General features: G+C 32.5%; 2 protein-coding genes and 1 long non-coding RNA gene across 4 annotated transcripts; 2 read left to right on the top strand and 1 right to left on the bottom strand.

Moving 5' to 3' along the window:
- The first annotated feature begins 1671 nt into the window (after window positions 1–1671).
- Window positions 1672–11529, top strand: LOC101264626 (AP-1 complex subunit mu-2). The gene is made up of 11 exons (XM_004239071.5): window positions 1672–2009; window positions 2516–2656; window positions 3030–3092; window positions 3195–3371; window positions 3440–3543; window positions 8124–8231; window positions 8533–8629; window positions 8726–8823; window positions 8959–9100; window positions 9205–9327; window positions 11043–11529. Exons 1-11 carry the CDS (start codon window positions 1881–1883, stop codon window positions 11139–11141), a joined length of 1281 nt encoding a protein of 426 aa, XP_004239119.1. The 5' UTR covers window positions 1672–1880; the 3' UTR covers window positions 11142–11529.
- Window positions 11530–19383: 7854 nt separating this feature from the next.
- LOC101264325 (uncharacterized) lies at window positions 19384–20111 on the bottom strand. 2 transcript variants are annotated; one of them, XR_741387.4, is made up of 2 exons: window positions 19848–20111; window positions 19384–19724 (listed from the first exon to the last, which is right to left on the bottom strand). It is a non-coding gene; the product is annotated as an uncharacterized lncRNA (long non-coding RNA). The 2 variants fall into 2 exon arrangements; XR_011221121.1 differs by having other exon boundaries at window positions 19384–19745; window positions 19848–20093.
- Window positions 20112–22885: 2774 nt separating this feature from the next.
- Window positions 22886–26473, top strand: LOC138348468 (uncharacterized). Its single transcript, XM_069297667.1, has 3 exons — window positions 22886–23150; window positions 23518–23805; window positions 25815–26473. The coding sequence occupies exons 1-3, from the start codon at window positions 22886–22888 to the stop codon at window positions 26471–26473; spliced, it is 1212 nt and encodes a 403-aa protein (XP_069153768.1).

The raw sequence follows: 26473 nt of genomic DNA, 5'->3' as shown, positions 1-26473 counted from the left end.
GTTACTTATACAGTACAAGAATATGATAGTTTTATCAAGTATTGTAAATCTTCTTTCATCTAAAGTTGGTGATATAGAAAAGCTAAATCCTTATTTGGGACAACAACCACAGTTCCTTGATGTTGGTTGGTTGTTGTATGTCCCAATGGAAAGAAGTTAAAAAGAATTTATTGTCATTTCATCTGAGAGTTTCAATTTTAGATATGATTTTTACCTTACAATGAAGACTAGTAGCTATATTTGGATGTGGTACTCTTAAATCTTACATATTTGATCAAGCTGAGAGTTGTATCACATGTCTGTTTTTCTGGAAGATGATATCTTATGACCACTTACAAATTTTATAACAGAAAATAATCTTTTCAAATTTCTGTCATTTATTGTTAAAATGAAAATCATTTGTCGTTAAAAATTTACCATAATATTTGTGATATTGTATAAAAATTTAAATTGAAACTTGTATATGGTCTTAAACATGACATAATTTTTATGTGACTAATTTATAAAAAAAAATTCACCATAGGAAGACAAAACACGTAGTTTACCTAAAGATATATTCAGAATTAATGTTTATGAATTTTCTACTATGACTTTAAATTGAATAATTAATAGTAACCAGACTAAAAATGTGTACTAATATTCAACGTATACTTGAAAAGTAACAAAATTTTATACATAACATATGAATATAGACATTGCCATTATAATTGTGCATACTCGATAAACTGTCATATTTTAAAAACGATTAATGATTAAATTATTTGATACACTTTCAAATATTTCTTCCTATATATAACAAACTAAGAATAGCACATGAAGTGATTTGAACCTCGAAAAATCTCTTGATCATATCTATTCTCATATACACTAAAATTCAAAAATAGTGTACTCGTCAGTTATTGAATATGGAATCAAAAATTGAGTCTCTTTTGTCGCGGAATCATTTCAATATTTAGATATGGGGACCTAAAAAAGTTGGATCTAAAAAGAGGATGTGATCTAGCTTCATAAACTCCAAAATTATGATTGAAAAATATTTATTTGTTATTTTCTTTTTAATTTATTTGCATATAAGAGACTGTAAAAGACACGTAATAACACACTTGGCAACAAAAGTGAAGTTTTGCACTTACATTTTCTTTCATGATGATTTTCAATTTTATCTTCAAATATGATGATTTTTAATCTTTGCCTCTATTGTTCATTTAATGAAACTTAGTAGGTCAAACATCTTTACTTATGACCTAATTTCGCTCGAGATAAGTTTAGAAAATATCAGTCTTAAATTATTTGGCGTAAGTTTTAATAGTATCTAATCCGCTCTATATGAAGTCAGATTTTTTTTTTGCCTCACGATACAAGTATTATAAAAATAAGTTATGCCTTTTATATATGACATAACTTGTGGAATCTAAAGCTGATGTTTGCCTCAGTTGACATAAGTTTTGTAGGAACTAAGTTATGTCTTTTATAATATAACTTATGAGTTATGTACTAAACTTTTACCTCGATATAAGATCCATGCTAATTAAACTTTTATGAAAATATAAACTTATGTCACGAATGGAAAATATTTTTTGCCACATATATTTTTGTTTAGCTCAATGGTAAAAATTAAACAGTGCAAAAATGACAATTGTGTCAAATAACCCGACAGAAGTTGGACTACTTGACCCGATACGGCCCAAATATGATTTCACTGCAAGCACATGCCAACAACTTGATCAAATATTTCGATCTCAAAACCCAGACGCATGAAGATTCACTGCGGAGCTTATATTTGATCGTTTTTACTCTACCACCAGTAGATCTACACCGGAAAGCTTCTCTCCGACAGCTTTTCCGATCTGCTATATTGATCGGAATCCGTACTACTTCACATGGCAGGGGCGGCGTCCGCGCTGTTCCTCCTTGACATCAAAGGCCGGGTCCTCGTCTGGCGTGATTACCGTGGAGACGTCACTTCAGTTCAAGCGGAACGATTCTTCACCAAGCTCATTGAAAAAGAGGTTCTTTTTTCCTCTCTCTTTTGAATTTAATATGAGAAATTGAAACATTTATCACAAGTTGATGCGCTAATAAATGGTTCTAGTTTGAAATTGGAGTTAGATTTGAGTTTAGGAGAGTGGAGATTGGTGTAATTTGATGTGAAATGATGCCAATTTAGTTAAATAGAACGGAGAAAGAGTTATAATTTCTTTTGAAGATTTCACGTGTTTTGAATTTTGAAGTTTCAAATCTTAAGTAAATTTGTGCAAGCATAGGTTCAAGGACTTATATTCTATCAATAATAATGTTGTACCACTCTACTTAAAAAGAGCAAATCTCATTGAGAAGTCAAAGTTAAGATGATTAATATTAAAACAAAGTTACCTTTTCTCTGATATGTATGCCTTTTTATCATCTACATTTTTGTTTCTTTTCCAGGAAGTTGATTTGTTTTGATTTAGTAGGAGCTTGAGCAGTTCGCAGTTTGCTGTGTAATTTGATTGTTATGTGATTTTATCCATTGCAGGGCGATCCTCTGGATCCTGTAGCATATGATAATGGCGTGACCTATATGTTTATACAGCATAACAATGTGTATCTCATGACTGCATCAAGGCAGAACTGTAATGCAGCTAGTCTCCTTCTGTTTCTACACCGTGTCGTAGATGTAAGTTATGCTGATATTTGAGGATTTGTACTCTAACTATGTTAATCCAAAATCAATTACTCTCTCAGTTATGAGAATAATGGCAGATTTCGGAGTTTAGGGTCAATCTGTTCAACTTTCAATATCAATTTGGACATCAACTTCTCTAATTTTGAAGTAAAATTTACATATTATATGATTATAACTATATTAACTGAACTATGTATCTACGTCACAGTATTTTAAAAATAAATTTATTCTTGAAATGGAAGAACTTTTTTTGTTTGACTCCTCTAATAGTTATAGTACCGTAAAAATGTAATGGAGGGAGTAATGGTTTCTTGGTTGGAACTTGGGGAGATTTATCATTTTTTATATGTTACCTTTCTGACAGGTATTCAAGCATTATTTTGAAGAGCTAGAAGAAGAATCCCTTCGCGATAATTTTGTTGTGGTGGTATGAGGAATATTTCATGTCTCTTTAAGATCAAAAGTTAGATAGGAAATTGTCATTCATATTTTCTCATTCAGACTGAGCTGATGTTCGTTGTCTTTGCAGTATGAGCTACTTGATGAAATGATGGACTTTGGTTATCCTCAATATACCGAAGCAAAAATTCTTAGTGAGTTCATAAAAACTGATGCATATAGGATGGAGGTTACACAAAGGCCTCCAATGGCAGTTACAAATGCTGTGTCCTGGCGTAGTGAAGGGATAAATTACAAGAAGAATGAAGTAGGTATACATGTTTATTTAAGAAGATATTTTTCTTCATTGGGTTACATGGAAGTTTGTTCTTTCAGGTGTTTTTGGATGTTGTGGAGAGTGTTAATATACTTGTAAACAGCAATGGGCAAATAGTGAGATCAGATGTTGTTGGTGCACTGAAGATGAGGGCATACTTGAGGTTTGCTCTTTGCACTGTAAATTCTTTTTCCTTTTTTTACTGAACCTACCATCTAGCTCATGCCTCAGAAGGAAAATTCATGTTAATGTTTACCTCTATTTGTTTTTTTTCGTTTCCCCCCTATCCCTTTGGTTATCTAAGATTCCAAAAATTCCAACTGCAAGAGTTTAACTTCTTTAGTTAGTGTCAGATAGTATTATCAGAAGCATGATTAACAGATTATGCATTGCACATTTATGCATATAGGTGTTGAAGAATTTTGACTGAGTACCTTCTTTTGTGCTTCTAATGTAAAGATCTAAGTTTCAGACACCACTTGTTTATTCTTCACTGGATGTAGCTGTAAAGAGCTCGCCAAATATTCTTTTTTTCCTGAATTTCGTCAATCTTTTATACATGCCTCAAAGAAATTCACCATCACCAATAGAATTGTTTGGTATACAAGCTAATTTTGATCATCATAATCTGCGAAGTGTTCAAGTGGCAGTTAGAATTACTAAAATCTTTCGCACAAAATTAGGCATTTTAAATGTTTCATTGCATACTCATGTTCTAGGAGTGTATTGGATTCTTATATTACCACGCTGGACTAGTTCTTCTATGCTCTAATCTTACAACTACCTACAATTAGAGTAACCTAGGCGATGATCTGTAGAAGTTCCAAGGATCTCTCTCTCTCTCTCTCTCTGTCTAGATAGAGAGCCCTCTACTTAGGTGGGGAAGTTCATTGCTTCAATTGTCACAAAATTGTAGATAAAGATTAGGGGTGTCAAATTTAGCTCATAATAGAATAATCCACCAGACTTGGGCAGATCGGGCTGTGTATATGCTCATTGGTCTGTCATTTTGGGATAGCTCAATTTAGTTCCTGTGAATGCTGCAAAGCTGTCACATGAAAGGTCTGGGAAAGGAAAAACTGAAAACCTGGAATTCAGTGATCTCAGTCACATGGTGGATCATCTACATGAAAGGAACCCATGAATTTGTGAAGTAGAAGGAATTTATCACTTGCATGAAGCATAGATGCATTTTTTCTACTTTCTTTTTAAATTTTTTTTGGTGTAACTTGGCAATTGCAAATGAGAAAGTGGTTATGATAGAATTCTTGAGCTTGTTACTGATTTGTAATGCGGCTATGGGTTATGTCTCTGTAAATACTGTGCAGCACTTCAGCAAAATACTTTCTCCAATAATTAAAAGAAAGGCTTGGGCCAATTTGGTTGCATATGTAGCCCAAATTGATTAGTAAGAAAGTTATCAAAACATATTATCTTTTTAATGTGTGGTTTATTTGAAATAGTCATGATAAATGAAGAAAACATTTTTTATTAGTTTGAGTTGATAACTAAACAAATTATAAAAGAACAAACCAACTAATGAAAACCTTTTGAGTTGAGCAGATTGGGTTATGAGTTATTACTCATTGTCCAACCCAAATTGGCCGGCCTATTTGACCCAAGCAAGCATTTGGTGGGTTATACATTCCAACCTATATATGACTAAAGTCTAAACTTACTTTAACCAGGCCAAATGTAGCCAACTTGCCCATTTGACACCCCTGATGAAGGTGATGAAGGTCAAGAGCTGGGTAAAACTCAATGATTAATAAATATTTTGAGAGGCCCACAACAACAATCAATTGGATGTGCTTACTCTCACGCCTCCTATCCACCTAGAGAAATCTGTGGGACACCATGTGTGGAGCCTATAACTGACATGTCCTAAAGAGCGTACATATCCTACACTTTAACCTTTTTATTGGTGGGTTACACTATGTAAGGGCCAATTTTGGCACTCCTATGTTAAATCTTTTAAGTACCAAAGTCAGAATGGAAATTAGTTCCCTTTTCCACTTTGTTTATGTTCCCTTTTAGAAACTAATACAAGGCCTTCAAGCGCTAGTGCATTCTCTATCACCTTCAAAGATGTTCCAACTGCACATTTGTTTAATATTTGAATGCAAGTCTCTTCCCCAAACCTTTTGATTTAATAAAGAGAGAACTGCATATAAGTACAGTCCACACACATACATTGCAACCAGGTGGCCATGTGCCCATTGTTTATGGTTCATCACTCTTGTTAAATATTTGAGTGCAAGTCCCTTCTTCAAACATTTTGATTTAATAAAGAGAGAATTACATACAAGTATAGTCCAGACACATACATTGTGACCAGGTGGCCTGTAAACAACTTTGCAAAGTTGAAGCCCTAAAATAATAGGTCAAGATTCAACATCAAAGTCCTAATAGGTTCTCGAAGTTGCTATTCAGTTTTTTTTTAAAAAAGCGCAAGCTTCTAACTCAATCTCCGAATCAGTAATTGTGACTCAAACATTAGTTCAACAAATCAAATGCATTTGGGTGGTGATTTAGATTTTTAAAATAATCCACCATTACTGGAAAAAATTAATTAACTGTGTTTAAAATTCAAATATGATTTCGTGAGAAATTTGGATTTTTGAGTTGGTGGTGTTTTAAACTTGTCAGAAATAGTCTAAGGAAGCTGTATACCCATATATACGATTATACAAAAACTGACTTCCTCTTCTTACTAGTGCCTCCTCTTAAATTTAACTCAAGTTTAAGTTTCAAAGACCTCTTGAAGTTTCCAGTTAATTGGAACAAAACCCAACCCAAACAACTAACAAACTCAAAAAACCCAATTTCCAAATATAGCTTTGAAGTGGGTTCAATGATAACTTTTATTTTTCAAGTTCTCAATCAACCACAATCAACCACAATAAATCAACCAAATTAAAGCCCTAAAATTGGCATTGATATTTATATACAACCATGGATGAAGGCGAGTGCATGACAGAGAAGCACCTTAGCAATAAAGTAGAAGTGAAAAAGAAAGCCCATCAAAAGCATCTTCCAATCTGTCTTTCCACCCGGCTAAGGCTTGCAGAGTAATATGTGATGCATTCAGGCCATCAATGAGTTCATCTGTTTTACTGCTCCATACTGCTTAAAAGAACATAATGAAAAACTTTTGGACTGAAGTTTGTTTATATATGCAATAACCCCAAGATTCGACATTCATCATTATGAATTTTTTACTTTGGACACTAGATTAAAACTGAAGAGAGTGAATAGGGACTAGAGGTGACACTTCATTAACATTGAAGATGAAAAGAATGAGCGCTGGGAAAAGAACGAAGCAGAAGGAAGAAAGAAACAAAAGGAGAAAAAAGGGTTATTGCCCCAAGGAATGAAAACAATCAAGTTATATACAAAGTGGGTCAAATTGGGTAAGAAGGTAAAACGTGAGCTAATTTTAGTAGCATTGTTACCCGACCTTACAGAGAGTAACTTTTTCTGTAACAAAGATGATCAACTTGTGGGGGAAATACTTTGAGAAGTACATCCCCAAATATTTACATAATTTCACTCCAGAAGGAGATGACTGTCCAACATGTTTGGAGGTTTCTAGGTGGAGATGGTTTTTTGGATTTGAGGTTTAGGTGAAACTTTCATAGTTGGAATGTGCCAGAGTTCCAAAATCTGACTACTTTGCTTCACAAGCAAAGTACTTCAGAAGATAGGCACGGCGTATGGAATTGGAAGGCTGGGAAAAATGGAGTGTTTTCTATTAACTCATATTATCGGAAGCTTCTAATTAGGGAGGAGGTTGCCATTCCATATAACTCGAGTTGGATCTCCATTTTATCATTGGTTTTTTCACTTGGCTATCAATTAGAGGGGAGGGGTGATTTTGACTGCTGAGATGCTTGAGGAGATGAAGGTTCTGTGCATTAATTGGTGCTTTATGTGTAAGGGTTCGGAGGAAGATGTCAACCATTTTCTCATAATTGTCAGGTAGCTTTGAGGTCATGGTGGGAAATTCTAGTTTGGTTTGGAATCAGTTGGCTGATGTCAGACACTGTGAAAGAAGCCATGTCCAGTTGGAGTTTTGGTAGAATGAAGAAGAAGAGACACAGGTCTTGGAACGTTCTCCACTAGCTCTTATGTGAGTTGTCTGGAGAGAAATATGAGAGCTTTCGAAATTCAAAGGTGTAGAGATGAATTTTATGCGAATAAGGAATAACCTCTTATTACTTTTTTCCTTTTAGAGTACTGATGAGGTCTGTTTATGTATAGAATAGAAGATTGTGTGTCGTTCGTTACAAAAACTATTTTCGTTACAAAAACTATTTTCTTGTAGGTTTGCTACTTATTGGTATTCTTCTTGTATACAGGCACATTTTGCCCAAACATCAATAGTATTTATTACTTTATCAACAACAACAACAACATAATAATAACAACAACAGCAACAACAATGTGTCTACTTGTTAGTGTGTGAGTTGTTTTTTTACCTGAACTTTTTCAGTTTTCGGTGAGCTCTTTATTCCACATCTGTTGGAGTGTCACTATCTTATCTTCTATTTGAATATCTGGGACATTTTAGGGATACAAGTTGAATGCCAGGTAGTTTTTCCGTGTTGATTCAGAAGACACTTAGTTCCACTTCTTAAACGTCATGGTTATCAGTCCCTCACGTGTGAATTGTTGGTATTATCCTACTGTATATAGAGTGACTGTTATCTGAATATACATTTTTTTGTTTCTTTTTTGCAGTGGCATGCCTGAGTGTAAGCTTGGTCTTAATGATAGAATGTTGCTGGAAGCACAAGGGCGAACTACCAAGGGGAAGGCCATTGATCTTGATGATATCAAGTTTCATCAGTATGAAATTGTTCAGTTATTTCTTTTTGTGGGATTATGATATATTGGTTTCCTGCCAAACGGAGTTATGTGGGTTGGCCATTGATTTAGTTGCATAACATGCTTCTCAAAGATGAAATACTTTACTAAATAGCGCGGCCTGGAAAGTCAAACCTATCACTTTAAAAGGAATTTAGTGAAGTATGTGGTTGTTGAACCAGCAACCTGTAGGCTTTTATCCATGTCTTGAGTCTTGTCTAGTTTTGAATAGTAACCCATTTCACTATCTTATTGCCCTTGTCTTTCTCTTCCACTAATTTAGGTGTGTTCGCTTGGCCCGATTTGAAAATGATCGCACTATATCATTTATACCGCCAGATGGAGCCTTTGATCTTATGACCTACAGACTTGGTACTCAGGTAAATTATGAGCTTGTTGGGTCTTGTATTACTTTTAGTTCCCTTGTGGATGTTCTTAAGCAAAATTGTTTAAACCCTTGATGGTAATTGTCTCAGGTAAAGCCTCTCATATGGGTGGAAGCTCAAGTGGAAAGGCATTCTAGGAGCCGTATGGAAATTGTGGTTAAAGCACGGAGCCAGTTCAAGGAACGAAGGTATGATGTGTATCAAGTATTACAGTGAAAAACTCAGCTAATTAGATGCGCCATTTTACTTATACTGTGTATTGCATGCATTATGTTATAACAAAGTTTTCCATGTCCAGTTATGAGTTTCTTCAATAATTTCAGTACTGCAACTAATGTTGAAATTGAGTTACCTGTGGCAACGGATGCTACAAATCCAAATGTCCGAACATCAATGGGATCATCTACTTATGCACCTGAAAAAGATGCACTGATTTGGAAAATAAAATCTTTCCCAGGTGGTAAGGTTAGTGTTGACTTGATCATAGTTGAAGTTTTAACTCATTGTGTAACTTTTCTGATTGTTCTCTTGTTGACATTTGCCTATATGTAATGCCATTTCTTTTTCAGGAATATATGTTGAGAGCGGAGTTTACTCTTCCCAGTATTACAGCAGAAGAATCAGTTCCTGAGAGAAAAGCTCCTATACGTGTGAAATTTGAAATTCCTTATTTTACTGTTTCTGGTATACAGGTAAGCCCTCGACTCTTTTTCCTATTCTAAGATCAGCAATTTATCCATAGAAATATATTTGTTCAAGAAGGGTTCCAAAAGATGTTGATTGTAAATGTAAAGACCACACTCCACAGTTGTGGCTCTCAGAAAGAGTATTACAAAGGCATAGTCGTACTAACCCCTAAAAGCATTGGTTTTACTTAGTCGTAGACTTCCAAGTCTGCATCCCCTTATTTCTGTAATCTTTAGGCCCATGTTGATATCCTTGCTTGGTCTATCATATTAAGAAACCACCGAGTCTCGGATGAGCTGTTAATTCTATGTACTTGATTAGTTCTCAGGCTGGGAAGGCAGGAGGGGAGTCAGATGGGATTAGGAATTAGGACTTACAGTGAGTGTTGGCACTTCAAATGGTATTGGGAACTAAGGGTTATTGTAGTGCAAAGGCATATTGGGGATAATGAGGTGATGTGGCTGGTTCGATTCTGCTGTAGACGCACATTGTAAAAATCTTAGAATTGGCACAACAGAACACAAAATGTCCATTTAGTTGAACTCCTTTTTAAATTATTTTCCTTGCTAGTGGTTATTATTGGTATTGCTTGACACTGCAATATGAAAAGAGAGGCAGGGCGGGGGTTCTGTGCTGGAAGAGGGCAATGTATAGCTGATTGTCATCTTTATGCCCAACAACTGCATATACTAAAGTCTAATTAACCATGGTCAACATTATCTGATTTCCTGGTAAGGTGTAGGCTGTAATACTACAATTAACCAGCCGAATAAACTTCAAATTATTTAAAGGTGGGGAGATGAGCTTATAAGACACCAACTATACTGACTAGTAAGTGGATTCCAATTAGGCACTCAGAGTTCCCCACATGCCTTCCCAAAGAACACGAAGTAACAATCTGCAGTAGTCAAACTTTTCCTCAGATCTAATCTGGCTCTGCTGTGTAGATCAAGCTGTCACCTATAGTATATCTTGCCTTCTATGACTTTTCTCCTTTGTTCAGTGCTGGAAGTTTATTTATATATATACATATATATAGAGAGAGAGAGATGGTAACAAACTTATATTTCAAAAGAGGCTGTGGAGCCATAATTATAATGAGTGTGAGCAAAACCTAAATTAGACAAAAACTATGTTAAACAGACTCTAAAACTTGGATTAGAGTCTCAGTGTCACATATGTACTCCTGTTTACACCAAAACCAAAAAAAGCAAAATACTTCTGTACTGGGTTGCTCTTTCCATCAAAACATCTTAGATTCCTTCCTCTTTAGATTTGTCCACCATATGCAGCCTGAGATCATACTCCATCTATTTTTTTAAAAAATAAATCTTTAGTGCCTCCCTTTCTGTTCTAGCTGGAAATCATCAGTGTAATCATTGGCACTGACCAATTCAAACCAATCATAGCAAAAAGTACGTCCCAGAGTTCTTAGTCACTCTACAGAACAAAAAAAGGTGACTCTTTGTTTCTGCATACTTACCACATAAGTGGCACTGGAGCAAAGTTGTATTCCCCTCCTCTGCAGCCTGTCCCGAGTCGAACAAGCTTGCTTGATTACCAGCCAAATAAAACAAGCCACCTAGTATGGGATTTGTTCCCCGTGCTTCAAAGGCCCATAACAAAACAAGCATATTTTTGTTTTAATCTGTTCTCTAAGCTGAATAGCTGATATAGCATGTTCTTGACATTGCAATAATATGTATTTAATGAATGTCAGGTTCGCTACTTGAAGATTATTGAGAAAAGTGGCTATCAGGCTCTTCCATGGGTGAGATATATTACTATGGCTGGTGAATACGAGTTAAGACTAGTATAAGGTCAAAGCACAGATGATGTTTCCAGCCAATTGAGTTTGTAGAAGGCCTCAGTTAACTCCCAAGTTCTAGAATTTTGAGCTGCTTGGCAAAAGGCAACTGCTCGTTCAAACCGGATGTTAAACAATATTTTCCAGGGACCGTTTTGTTGTTTGTAATCGACTCTTATATGTAATAGTGTTCATTTTCTTGTATCATAAACTTATGACGGTAAGTTTCATATCCAATATTTCTTCAAGGCAGATTCCAACTTCCTATTGCTTGTATGTCTTGTTCATCTTCTGCTACTATTCATGTTAGCTTCGTGTTTTCGCATTGGAAATTGTTGATTGATGTCAACAACATTGGCCTATAATTGTGATAAATAATGGTGGGAATTTCATTTTTATATTTCAAGATCTTCTAAAGTTGATTACATTTGCCTGTAGGAAGTCTTTGAGTAGCTTTCTTTTTAACGGTTTGGATCTTGTTATGAGAAAATTGAAACGTCGTTATCGTTGGATCAATTATGATCATGGCTGTCGAATTTATCGGATGAGAGGAAAATATAATTATGATCAAGCCTTTGGGACAAATGACATACAAGGCAAACTAACTCAATGATAGATCAAATAAAAGGGGATTAAAGGAGCATGATATACATTTTCTTTTTTGGTTTTCCAGGTGCCCAGACTAAATTTGGATTGCGTATTGTAGGGTTAATTTGGAGTGATGTTTTCAACAAGATTTTCGCTATATTCAAAGCTTAAATTCGACACCTTTCATTAAAGATGAAACAGTTCAACCACAGTATATCCATATTGGTAAACAAGCACTATCTTAATTCTTAACCTCCAAGGGAAACAACTAATTCAATATCATGTTCACGATTACAGCCTTTTTCTTGATAATAATAATTATGATTTTATAGCAAATTTCCTATGACTGGCAAACACATGACCCAATTTTGTAGTTGCACAAGCGTACTAACATGTTTAAAACTATTAGTTTAAAAAAAAGAGAGTATTTAGTTTTTGCAAAATCGAAGTCATAGATATAAAATGTATCTTAAATTTATGGTCATCATATCTCCAAAAATTCGATAAGCATTCACTATAACTTTACAAGTTGGCCAGTCTCATAATGATTAAGAACTAGTAAGTCCAAACTCTTTGTTATCGAAAACAGTAAATGTGCTCTATTTATTAGACGATGAAGATATATATATATATATATATATATATATATATATATATATATATATATATATATATATCAGTTCTACGATATGCTATATGTGATGATATTCTTTCTGATGGAACATATGTCCCAGCTAGTTCGAATATCATACTCAGTTGGAAGGATGAAGTCCGTGTGGGGAGAAGATTGCTTAAAATTTAAATCGGAAATAATGAAACAAGAAAGGCATGAAGATTGATATAAGTATGCAACATTTAGTGGTGGATCAAGAATATGTTTAGCTAAATAATTAACTTATCTTGAAATATATTACTTCGTTACGAGTTATCTAATCTTTTTAGTCATCAGGTTACATCAAACTCTCCTTCACTATACTAGTCCTGGACCCGTACGTTGCACGTGTGTCCAATGCTAAGTTGTGTGAAGTTGTTATAACGATATTTATATACTCGAATTTGTTTGTTGCTCGTGTATCTCATGCTAATTAAGTACAAGAACTTTAAAAATATTATAATAAGTGTGTGTTAAGTTGCAAAAAAATTGAAGAGAAATATATAAGCTCTATTATACAATTCTTAGAACATATCAAGTATTCAATTTAATAAAAATTTCTCTTTGTTTAATATGTCATAGCTCATAATCTAAATGTCAAGTGTGATTTCAAAATATTTCTTGTCTTGAGTTTTTTCATATTCTTTTTCACTTTTGTAGTCTCCACATTTTCACATTTGCATACATATTAAGACGTTGTCGAATGAGAGCAGCGTTTGCAAAAGTTCAATAGAAAGTTGATCAATCTATGTCTTGTAGATGATCGTTGTGTGATAATTTGCATACTAATTGAAGAGAAAATATACAAGATAAAACTAATGAATGGTGAGCCTATCCAATCAATATTATTATCAATACAAGATATATCACGTTGAAATATTGTTATCAAATGAATTTCAAAAGTAATATTCAAAACAATTATAATTATGTAATTTTTTGAGATAATGCACAAGTACCCCCTCAACCTATGTCTGAAATCTCAGAGACACACTTATACTATACTAAGGTCCTATTACCCCTGAACTTATTTTATTAATAATTTTTTATCCCTTTTCGGCCTACGTGGCACAATTTTGTGGGATCAACGTTGGTTGACTTTTTTTTTTCAAGTTAATGCCACGTAGGCCGAAAAGGAATAGAAAATTACTTATAAAATAAGTTCAGGGGGTAATAGGACCTTAGTATAGTATAAGTATGTCTCTGAGATTTCGGACATAAGTTGAGGAGGTACTTGTGCATTTTCCCAATTTTTTTAATACATCAAATATTCAACTTGATAAAAGTTTTTTTAATATGTCATAACACATAATTTAAATATCTCTTATTAATTCAAAATATTTCATGTTTTTAAAACTTTTGCCTTCTTTCTAAGAAAATGTAACCTCCATCTTTGTATAATCACATACATATACATATAAAGAAGTTGTTGTCGAATATGAATTGTATCCTGTAAAAATTGCACAAAAATTAGATCAATATATACTTTTCTTATGATAGCTAGTAGATCATTGTCAATTTTGTGATATACACCTTAAAAAAATAATTATCATTAGTGATAACAATATAATTGCTAAAATATCTAATCAATGTATATGAATCATAATTATTATAGGTACGTGTACGCTTTGCCTATTCAAAGTTATTGGTTCTATCATATGTGAATTCAACAAAAACATATATATATATATATATATATATATATATATATATATATATATATATATATATATTAAATTATGTAAATTGATTCCTAACCAAAATTTACACAAACAAGAATATACAGTTTCATGATACTCTAAGAAGTTATGATCAAAAAGAAAGTAATCTTACCTTCTATGTTCAAAGAGGTGAAATAACTATGATACACACATTTATCTATCCAAGTAAGATGACTTTCAACTAATCAAAAAACATATATGAATAATTCGAATTAAAGACAGTAACTTATAATGTGAATAGAGAACATAAATAAAGTAGAAAAGAAAGACACAAATACAAAATAAATATGAGAAAATGTACCCACACAAACTAGTATTGATAATCTAATAATTTGATGAATTAGGATAGTAGTCTTGTGATTTTTCACTATGTATGCACAATATTAGTAGTATTTAGTGAATGAATATATTGTATTGAATTGATCAAAAAAATTTACTCCACATTGAATACACCAACCAACTTTTCAAATTCTTCATATGCTTATTAATACGAAGAGATGTTTTATATTTTGCATTACAAATTGGAAAATAAAAAATTTACATAAATTAAACGCATAACTCCATGTCTTTTAATTTATCCAGTTCATATTTATTTGAAAGACTTATTTTTTAGCAAAAAAATATAACATAAATAGGAGTTAAATAAATGAAAAAATACTAATGCATATTTTTATGTATATATGTTCAATAGCCTAATGCATTGAAGTAGGTGTATATTTATATTCTTGTACAATATTATTGCGGGAATAATATTTAATTGAAGGATATTAATGTCATTAAATATTTTATGGATATTTTGATAATTCAATTTTTAACATATTTTGGTTCCACTTATATATATACTACTATTTACTGGAGTAATTTAATAGAAGTGTTATTTCTCTTTGTTTTTATATGTGAAGGAAAAGTGACAAATTAATATATGATTACTATTAAATATTTAATTAATAAAATATTTTATAACTTTTTTATTTAGTATAGGGTAAAACGGTAATTCAAATTTAAATTTTGGAGCTTTCCACTTTTAATTATTATTATTTTTATTAGTTATATTATTTATGGTAATATGATGATAAGTTGGGAAAATGAAGAGGTATAGCTACGAAATTGCTTTTAAATGGAGAAATAATTTCTTAAAATGATTTTAAGAAAAATAAATTAATAGGTAAGGGGTATTTTCATGATTTAACTTTTGACTTACATTCTTTCTACCTTTAATAGTATTAGGTCTCGAGTACGTGCGTTGCACGTGTATTTCATGCTAAGTAATTTTAAAAATAATAATATTAGCTCAAACTTGCGATGAGTTATATGAATTTTGAAAGCGAAGATTACCTTTTGTCTGATTTAAGCTTATAGTCATTTCATCTTTGAATTTAACATAAATAATTAATAAAATATTTTGTGTGTATATATATATATATATCGGATGTAATATGACAAACGATTAAAATCAACGTGTTTCACGCATTTGAACACTGCAATAGACAAATAACTTCAAATTTTTTATTAAACCTTTAAAGTATATAATCTCATGTTTATCATTTTTTTTCTGTAGTTATCCATGTTACATCTTAAAGCGTAACACAAATTAAAGATTAACAATATGAAGGCACAATAATTTTAACTAATTAATCAACATCATGGGAGGTAAACTACCACAAAATGGTTCTTTGACAAAAACTGCTTCACGTCTTATTGCCTCAAATCAGTAATCAACTTGAAGAATATCTAGCTTTCAATTTAAATAACAATACACTTACCTAAATTACTGTGCAAATCAATTGTGAAACTGCATCTTATAATTTTTCCAATAATGTTATATATATTATATAAAACTTAATAGAGTACATGAAAAGTATTCTAACAGTCGAAAATTAAAAGAATTAACAAATTTAAAATTAATGGATAAGTCCATATAATTATAAAATAAAAGATAAACTAAGGACTAGTCAAATTCATGAACTTTACAATAATATTTCACAATTTATTAATTTATTATTAAAAGGTAAATGTATTATTTGATTGACAGTATAAAAATATTTTGAACAAGTAGGGGTAGATAGGGGAAAAAATATCCTATAAGAAGGTGACTAAAATGTATATATTCATGAAATAGTGACAAAACGAACCAACAATACATTTCGTAATCATTTAAATTTAATTATTCATATAATTTTGCCTTTTTATAAATCTTTTCTGATGTGCATACAGTTATTTCATCATAGATTTTTACGAAGGAACTTTGACGAAGATGAAGTATTGAGAAGTCTTAAAACTATGTGCAATGTATAAAGCCCTAGGACTTGATGGTTTCACCGTGGATTTTTACTTTAAATGCTGGGAGATCGTAAAACATGACATAATGAATACCAAATTTTTCATGACCAAGAAGTGTTGGAAAAAAGCTTCAATGCTACTTTCATTGCTTTCATTCCCAAGAAGAAAGGTATCACCGAGTTGAGAGCTTTCAGATCTATTAGCCTGATAGAAAGCATCTATAAAATCTTCTCAAAAGTACTAACAGAGAGATTGAAATGGGTGATTGAAAAATTGGTAGGTTCTCATAAAAACCAAGGTTAAGGTTAGAAAGGGGAAAAGACAAGCTTCTGGGAAGATGACTAGCATGAGATGGGGATTCTAAATAATATCTACCCAGATATCCACAACTTAATGTTAAACCAACAAAGAACAATTACATGAACGTGGATACCTGATGGGTGGGAAATCAGTTTCAGAAGACAAGCAAATGATTGAAAAATCACAACAGTTGCAGATTTTCTTAACACTATTGGCCAGTTTAAAGGAACATAAGAAGGGGAAGATGAGCTTTGGTGGCAGGGCAGAGGGAGAGGAACCTTTAGTGTAAGCAAAACATACATATGGTTGAATAGTCACAATCAACAAAATGTCAACCGAAACTAAAAAAACTATATGAAAAACGCATATACCCTACAATGTATCATGTTTTATTTGGCTCTTATCTAAGAAAGTTGTCCTTACACAAGACAATTTGATGAATGTTTTTGCAGAGAACAAGCAGAAATTATTCGACATTTGTTCCTTAACTTTCATATCACATGTCAACTTTGGAGGCTATTCATAAACTTTCAAGGTTTCTCGTAGACTATGCAGGAAAGGTTACAGAGGCCCTTCAAAGTTTGGAAGAAGGTAGGGTTCTAGCAAAAAGCAGAAGTACGTGGAAAATCATATTAATCAACATATAGTGGACAATCTAGAAGCATAGAAATTCTAAGTGTTTTGAGAACATAGAAAATGATATGGAACAAATCAAACTAAATTGTGTCTTGATTCTATGTTTTTGGTGTAATCAAATTCAGTCTAATGATCTTGTATCTATTATTGAAGTCTTAAATTCAACATTAGGATCCCAATTTACTTGTAAATATGATCCTAGTAGTTACCAGTTTAAAAAAACACATTTAAAAACTTATTTGTTGTCGTACGTATAATTCAAATGCATAATATACTATTAAGAGATTTAACATGTACGAGACACAAAATACTAATAGACAAAATATCTTTAATAAAAATCATTGCAAAGCACGTGTAGTACGTACCATTATTGAAATAGAATAACAAAATTATAAAATATAACACACACATAATATATTCTTTCATGACTAAAATTGGAAAATTATGCACTATGATAATTAAATTTCAAGTCAATTATTGCAATGGAAAGTAATTTTTTTTTCATAATGAAAATTATAGTAAAACATTTTTATTGAATTAACACTCAAATTTGAGCTTTATGGTAAGTAAATCTGAAATTTTAATTTAAAATAGGTAAATATTTAATATACTAAATGAAATTTATCAATTAATGATGAAGTGTTCTAAATATAATTTGATGGGTTATTAACTACATACAAAATGCACATTTGCTTACCCTAAAACTCAGATTTGAGCGTCAATTAAATATAAATGTTGTACTATAATTTTCATCATGAAAAAAAGATTATCTTCCATTACAATATTTGACTTGAAATTTTTAATTATCATGGTAAATAATTTTTTAAATTCTTTCAATTCCTTTATAGTAATTAAATCAACATTTTCACTTGCTCAAATAAATCTATCATTTAACTTGGAAAGAGAAGTACAGTAATATACTTACAGTTTTAAACATACATATTCAATTTAAAATGACATTTAATATATTTAACAATTTAACTTGATCCGTAAATGCTTTAATAAATAACTATAATGAAAATCAAACTTTTGACATGTATTAAAATAACCAAAATTAACATTCAATTTAAATTATATTTAAAAAATTTATATACTTACTAAAATAAAAGATTTTTTTCTAGACTAATTAATTTTTGGAAATGCATTATCAATTTAAAAGTTGAATTTTAGTGCTAACATTTTACCGTAACATACTTGATTTCACTCCCTCACATTGACTATGCCCCTTTTGGCATCAACCCACCCCACACCCACTCACGACCCACTAAAATGATGTAACAATATCAAAATACAAGCCACTATTGATACTTCCCGTTTTGGGCCTAGTCCTACATTACTTTAAACGAATAAATATTATAAAAGATCACTAAATTATAAGAAATTTTGTGCTTGTGAATTGCGAAGAAGCGCAACGAACAGTGTTGGACCAATGCAACAATTCAACTTATGTGTTTAAGAGTGCACATTTAATTATATGTTCCTTAATTAAGTATATACATGTGTTAATGGGTACACGTGCACCCACTCTTTCACACGTGGGTAAAACTCGGTTATGAACTAATTGGTCTACACTTCTAATTACTTGGCGGGTAGCTTATTACATGAGCCATGAGCAAGAACTTAGCTTCCATTTCTCACCAAAAGTACCTCTTTAAGGTAACACTTTACAAAATGAACCGATTTTAAAAGCTTGACCAAACAGGCTACCGAAGCTTATCAACTAAAATCCAACTCCTACATCACCTCTATCAGCATCTATCAGTAAGTTCACATACACACAACTAATACAATTTCATAACTTAACACAACCAATCCAAGAATTGAAAAAACATATACAAATTCAGAAAGATATATACTAGTGCAGATCCAATTATTCTATTTTGTCAAACTTTTGGGAGAAAGTAAGTGCTTATAGAGAGTAGCATAAGTCATTTTTTAGAAGCTAACATAGTTCACCTTATGGTGGATGGTCTTGACTCAGTATACACTCTGAGGTTGCTAGTTCAAATCTCGCTTGAGATTTTTAATAAGTCTTTTTTTGAAAAAAACAAAAACAAAAACAAAGTGAAAATGCAACAGCCAGAATCGAACTCAGCACACTATGCTTGTGAGTTGCGAAGAAGCGCAGTGTTGGACCAATGCAACAACTCAACTTATATATTTGAGAGTGCACATTTAATTATATGATCCATAATTAACTATATACATGTATTAACGGGTGCAAGTGAGTCCAACTCGGTTATGAACTAATTGATCTACACTTTTCACTACTTGGCGGGTAGCTTATTACATGAGCCTTGAGCAGAAACTTAGCTTCCATTTCACCAAAAGTACTTCGTTGAGGTAACACTGTACAAAATGAACCGATTTTAAAAGCTTGATCGATTTGGCTACCGAAGCTTATCAACTGAAATCCAAATCCTACGTCACCTCTATCAACATCTATCAGTAAGTTCACATACATACAACTAAGACAATATCACAACTCAGCACAATCAATCAAAGAGCTGAAAAAAAAAGATACAAATTTAGAAAGATACATACCAGTACAGATCTAATCCCTAATTCGAGGAACCACTTGAATCATGAGGAGTTGTATTGTCAACAAGGAGATGAGTCTTCTTACACCTATTGCAGAAAAATCTGAATGCATAATTCTTATCACCGCAACTACTACACTCCCAATTCCCTTCTTGTCCCATTCCTCTCTCTGTATGTTATCTTCTTCGTCTCTCCGACGAGAGAGAGGGAGAATCTCACCGGCGAGTTTCAACTCTTATAGTACAACAAAGAGGGATTTATTGCCATATTTTGCTTTTATTACTGACGGGCTGAGGAATATCACGTGACTTAAGCCTTTGGCGGAAATTACACTCTTACCTCTAATAACTCGAGAAATTACTAACATCACTTAGCTCAATGAGTGTAAAATATTGATCTATATATTATACTAGTGAAATTAGCCGCGCTTCGCGCTTCGTGAGATAAAAAGTTACTCGTTAAATAACTAATTTTTTGAATAGTTGAGTACTAAATATATTTCTAAAGATTCTTTATAATCTTTAATCGAAATTTATAAAATTTAAGTCTAAATTAAGTTTATTATTAGTATTAAATTATAATTTTTTGTAATTTTAAATCACTTAAGAATCTCCGATATTATGGGGAAAAAATCCTAAATTTATTCTCTTTATTTTAATAAGAAAAGTAAATTTAATGTATTAAGTTTAACTCTTTATGAAATTTAAATTTAATTTAACAATATAATAAACTTAATGTAAATATATTTAATGAATATTTTTTTACGAAAAAACGGTGTTTTTTCTAATATCTATTCTTTTCCTTCAAAAGTTATTATTCTTTCCTTTATAATGAAAATTTCCCCCCATCTTTCACCAATCTTAGATTATGAAATGTTTGTAAATTATTTTCTATCTTGACTAATTTTAGTACGAATATAATATACTGCCTATTATTTATATAAAAATGAATAAATTGAAAGATACGTTGTCTCAATTACCCAAAGAATCTAAAGAGAGAGAGAGTGTGTGTGTGTGTGTGTGTATATATATATATATATATATATATATATATATATATATATATATATATATATATTAATTTCATTATTCACAATAAAATATATAAAATGTTGAAACAATAAAAAAATATTGAAGGATAATGAACAAACGATTCAAGTCTTTAAAATTAAAAATAATTTACCTGAAATTTCAATAATATTATTTAGTGCAGAAATAAATTACAATTAAATAAATAAATCAAAGAATCATTGTTGGAGTACCAAAGAAAATCAAAATAAACTAAAATTAAACAAATAAATAAAATAATCTTTGTAGGAATACCAAAGAAAATTGTCCTAGCCTCTAATATTCAATTTGTACACACTCTCAATATTCACTACACCATTGAAGATTAATGGGCATAAACAGTAACGTAGGGGTTCCTTTTCCTAGTGAATTTTTCAAACTTAAAACTTAAATCCCTAAATATTGTCATGTCTTCCATTATAAACGATAAAGATCATTTACAAAAAAAAAAATTATACACAAAATAATAAGTACAATAAAATCACCAACTTGAGGAAAAAAGCAACAAAAAATAAAACAACAAAAAAGATTATTGCAAATAAAAGGCATCAAACAAATTGAAATGAAAAGAGCAACATTGTACTCATCAAGATTGAATTTTAATTCTCAAAATTGTCTTATACCTGTCTTCTCTTCTACACTGTTAAGTGTTACCATAGAACTTAGTCACAAATAATCTATATATTATAAAATGTTGGGATTTATGCAGTTTTGATGATTGACAAAGAAAGAAGAAACACGTCAGTCAACATGGTCCAAAGGTGCACTGTCACGAGATGTTGAATTCGAGAAAGCTTCTAAAATGAATTAAGACAAGAGTGTAGAAATAAAAAAATGAATAATTTTAACTTTGTGAGAAACCCCATGGAAATAAACATCTGATTTTTTGAAGAGAAAGAATCAATGAGTTTGGTTTGAAGGAGTCTAAAAAGACAAGTAGTTTTAATTGAAGAAGGAGTCTCACTTAAAATAGAACTCTTGAAGTTACAACTGAATTGAAGTGTTAGAGTTCGACTACAATACAAAAGAATCAATGAAGGTAATTTGAAGAAGAAGTCTAAAGAAGTTTGGAGTTTGAATTGAAGAACAAATCTTACTTGAAGTAGAACTCTAAGTCAAGAGTGTTCAAGTCAATAAGGAGTTTGAAGTGAACAATAACTCTATGATAAATGTGCTTAAATAGAAGCGAAGTCATTCAGAATACTTGTTCACTTACATAGCAAAAAAGCGATTGAGAAATTCACTTAGCAAGTGCTACCAGCGAACTGAAAGAACACAACAAATAAACTGATCCTTTATAGAGTTTATGTATTAGGAGTTTTTCTTTGTGAATGAGCCTTGATGTAATCTTAGTTCAGTGAGTTATAAACTGAATTAGGAGTGTTGTCTTAGGTTTGTGATAACTCGAAGAGTTCGGAACACATACATTGGGAGGTTTGTGTTGAAGGTTATGAATTAGAGTTAGTTCCTAGAATTACAAGAGTTGTAGTTGAAATCCATAACTTGAAGTTAAGGTAGGTTACAAAGTTTATAATCTATCTTTATGGAGGCTCGTAGTTGATTCAGTGAAGTTGGAGTTAAATCTTTTAAGGGTAAAGGTCGTGGTTTTACACATTTTGAGTCGGGTGTCTCCACGTAAAAATAGTGTGCTTTTACTTACTGTCTTTATCGCTTTGCTTGAACACGTTAGGCAATCTGTTTCACACTTAAGTGAAAAGTTAAAATTAGTAAATTATTAGGTCGTGTAGAATATCAATTGGTATCAAAACAGGTTGTCTTTTACAGGTTAACACCTAAGTTAAAAGATCGAGATGAATTCTGCACCACCTATTAGTCACAGCGAAAGACAGTAAACTGTTAGAACCCCAATGTTCAATGGGTCTCACTTTGGCTGGTGGAAAGCACACATGGAGGATTTATTCAAGCAGAAGATTATGAATTATGGATAGGATAAATATAGGACCCACTATTACAATGAAGATTGTCGAAGGAGTTAAAGTACAAAAGGTTAAGATTGACTTCACCACGAAAGATTTATCAGCTCTCAGGAAAAATGCTAAGACCAAAAACATTCTTGTTTGTGGTCTTGGACCAGATGAGTACAACAGAATTTCAAACTCTACTACTGCTAAACAAATCTGGGATGCATTGGTTGATGCTCATGAAGGAACAAGTCAAGTGTGGAAATTCAGAGTAGCCATGCTATTCACTGAATATGAAACATTCAAAATGATGAAAGGTGAGCCTATGTTAGAAATGATTACTAGACTCATTGAGTTGATAAATGAGTTGTCATTAGGGGTGGGCATAAACACCGGAAAACCGAAACACCGAACCGAACCGAATTTTGTTAGAATTTCGGTTTCGGTATTTCGGTTTTCGGTTTGGTATTCGATTTAATTTTTTGTATTTTTGGTATTTTGGTTCGATTTTCGGTACATATTACACTTTGGAATTCGGTATTTCGGTTTAAACCGAAATATTATATTATAATTTAATAATTTAAAAATTATATTATATTAATTAATAATTATTAATATTAAATATTTTTTTTAAAAAAAGTAAAAACCCTAATACCCTACTTTGACTCTTTCTCTTTCTACCAGATTTTTTTTCCTTTCAATTCACTCCTCATCTTCTTCCTCTTCTTTTCTCCTCTTCCTCTTCTACTCCAACCATTCTTGTCTTCACTGAAGCACCGCCAGCAGCACAACAAGGGAAGCAGCAGCCAGCCGCAGCCAGCAGCACAACAGCAATCAGCCGCCGCCCGCCAGCAGCACAGCAGCAACCAGCCGCCGCCCGCCAGCAGCACAGCAGCAGCCAGCCGCAGACAGCAGCAACCAGCCGCCAGCCGCGACAGCACTCAGCAGCAGCCATTAAGTTGAAAAATGAAAGTATGAAACAAAAAATTGAAAAAATTGTAAAGTTTAAAATTTTAAAAAGCCCACTAAACAGGCCCATTAAAAAACTGAATTAAAAAACCGAACCGAATTAATAAAAACCGAACCGAATTAACAAAAATCGAACCGAACTGAAATATTTTGATTCGGTATTCGGTACGCAATTTACAAAAACCGAAAACCGAAAAAACCGAAAAAAAACCCAAACTGAACCGAAAAACCGAATGCCCACCCCTAGTTGTCATCACTGGGAAAAATCCTCACCACTGAAGAACATGTTGACAAGGTGCTAAGGATCCTTCCTAAAAAACAAATGGGATGTAAAAGTAACTGCCATAAGAGAAGCTAAAGACATCTCCATCATGACATTTGATCAACTTGTGGAAAATCTCAAAACTTATGAGATGAATATGGATGACTTAAAGAAGGGGGAAATGCTTAGCGAAAACTGATATACCGTGGTTTCACGGTATTATTAATACTTTTTCCTTAAGTTTAGAGTGTCCAAAAGCCTTTTTGTGCTAATTTTTATATAAGTTTCTCTTTGTTTTGCAGGAAATCTGTCCAAAGCTAAATGCGGAGATTTTGAGCGAAGAATTGCAGAAGAGACCACCTACGGAGCTTACGACGGTTCGTCGTGCTTGTGACGGTCCGTAGGTGGAAGCTTAGTGCAGCTGCTGAAGGAAGATGGGGAAGTCTGACCAAGTGTGGGATTACGAAGCTTGTGACGGTCCATCGTGGCTCTGATGGTCCGTCCTGCAGGTTCGTCGTGAAGATCAGAGAAGTGATCCCAGTACCCAGATTCCAAGAGTTGAAGTGTTTTGGAACGAGACCCTCGACGGACTGTTGTGCCTATGACGGTCCGTCATACTTGCCGTCGAGGGGAATGAAGATAGCAGCAGAAGAAATTGCACAAGTATGGGACGACGAAGTCCATGACGGTCCGTCGTGTGGTCTGTCGACCCAGCCGCGTTTTGGCAGATTTCCAGCAATTAGAATCCTTGTTTAATTAGGTTTTTATTTTTTTTATAAATAGTTCGAAAAACTTCGTTTTTGAGGTTAGACTCTATGAGATTAGACATCAGATTTTTAGACTTTGTGTATTAGTGTTGGATTTTGAGATTCTTGCAAGTGATTTTTGGATATTAATCAAGCAAACTTTGGATTTTATTCTTTCTCATTGAAGTAAGTACATGAATTCGTATTTAATATATTTGAATATTGTGTTTATGGCTATGAGTAAATAAACTCCATAACTAGGGTTGTGGGAACCATAGGCAAATAATGAGATAAACCCTAACTAAAATAACAATTCTAGATTAGTGTATTGCATGTATTAATAATTCTTTCGTTTAGAAGTCTTTTTAACGGATGGTCAACGTTAGAACTCGCCTTAATGCTACTTGCCGGACCAAGGAGGTAGATAATAGGAAAAGAATTATTAACATAGATTTAGTATATACTATCTAATAGGCTAGTATTGATTGGTACGAGGTAATAACTTAGTCAAATATCGAATACGATGCTTAATATGAGGTAAGGATAAGGGTTAGGATAGCAACACACGTAGCCGGACCAAGGTGCGGAGTGAGATTTTCTAGATGCCAGACCAAGGATTTAGAAATACATAACTTATCATTTTGCATGCAAGATACTAGGAAAGAATTGTTATAGTTAGAGTTATCAAGTTATGAACCTGTGGGGAACACGTAAACCCTAGTTACTTTGATTAATTGATTAAAACCCAACATTAAAAGCTGTCAAGTGTCTCTTTCAAGTTTGTTATTTATTTTCACTTATTTAGAGATAGAAACCCCCCCTTTTTATGTTTTTACTTTCCAAGGAAGTCATTGACCAAACAATAGTAATAATAGGTTGAAGTTAAGTCTAGACTATTTTCCTCGTGGGAACGATCCCAACCTCACTAGTTGGGTTATTTACTTGACACGACCGCTTTACTTCTTATTTGAGAAGTAAGTTTGAGCGTATCAAAAACGCATTAGCCCTGAAAGTGTCTGATGGTGAAGATATTGAGTATGATGAGGATCAAATGTCACTTCTAGCAAAAGGATATAAGAAGTATCTCAGGAAGGAGAAGGAAAATGAAAAGAAGAAAACCAATCAAAAGAAGTGGGTAAATGATAAATCTCAAAATGGATGCTACAAGTGTGAAAAAATGGATCATCATGTAAAGAACTGCTCGCAATGGGAAGCTAATTGGAGGAAAGAAAGGATGGAAAAGGAAAGGAATTCAAAGAAAAAGGAGGAATATGCAATGGTAGCTGCTTGGGGTTCAAGAGATGGAGAATCTGATGATGACATTGATGAAACAACATTCTTAGCTCTGGGCGATTCAGACGCTAAAGATGATGAAAATTCTGAGGTTAGTATCACTGATCTTAAACAAAAACTGCACTCATTTTCTAAAAATCGATCAATTGGATTAATAAATAGGTTAATTGATGACCTTGAAGAATTAACATGTGAAAGAGATAAGTTGTTTAAAGCCTTTGCAGATCAAAAACTTGAGTACATGAATCTCAAAGATGACAAAATTGTAACTGATAAACAAAATAATTGTCTGAAGAAACATGTTGAAAAACTTGAGTCATCTAACCTAGATCTAAAGTCTGAAATTTTAAAGATGACAATTACTGAATAA

Source organism: Solanum lycopersicum, chromosome 5 (genome assembly GCF_036512215.1).
Source record: "Solanum lycopersicum chromosome 5, SLM_r2.1".
Lineage (NCBI taxonomy): Eukaryota > Viridiplantae > Streptophyta > Magnoliopsida > Solanales > Solanaceae > Solanum > Solanum lycopersicum.
Note: the sequence above shows the minus strand (reverse complement) of the source record. Positions and strands in the feature narration are given on the sequence as shown.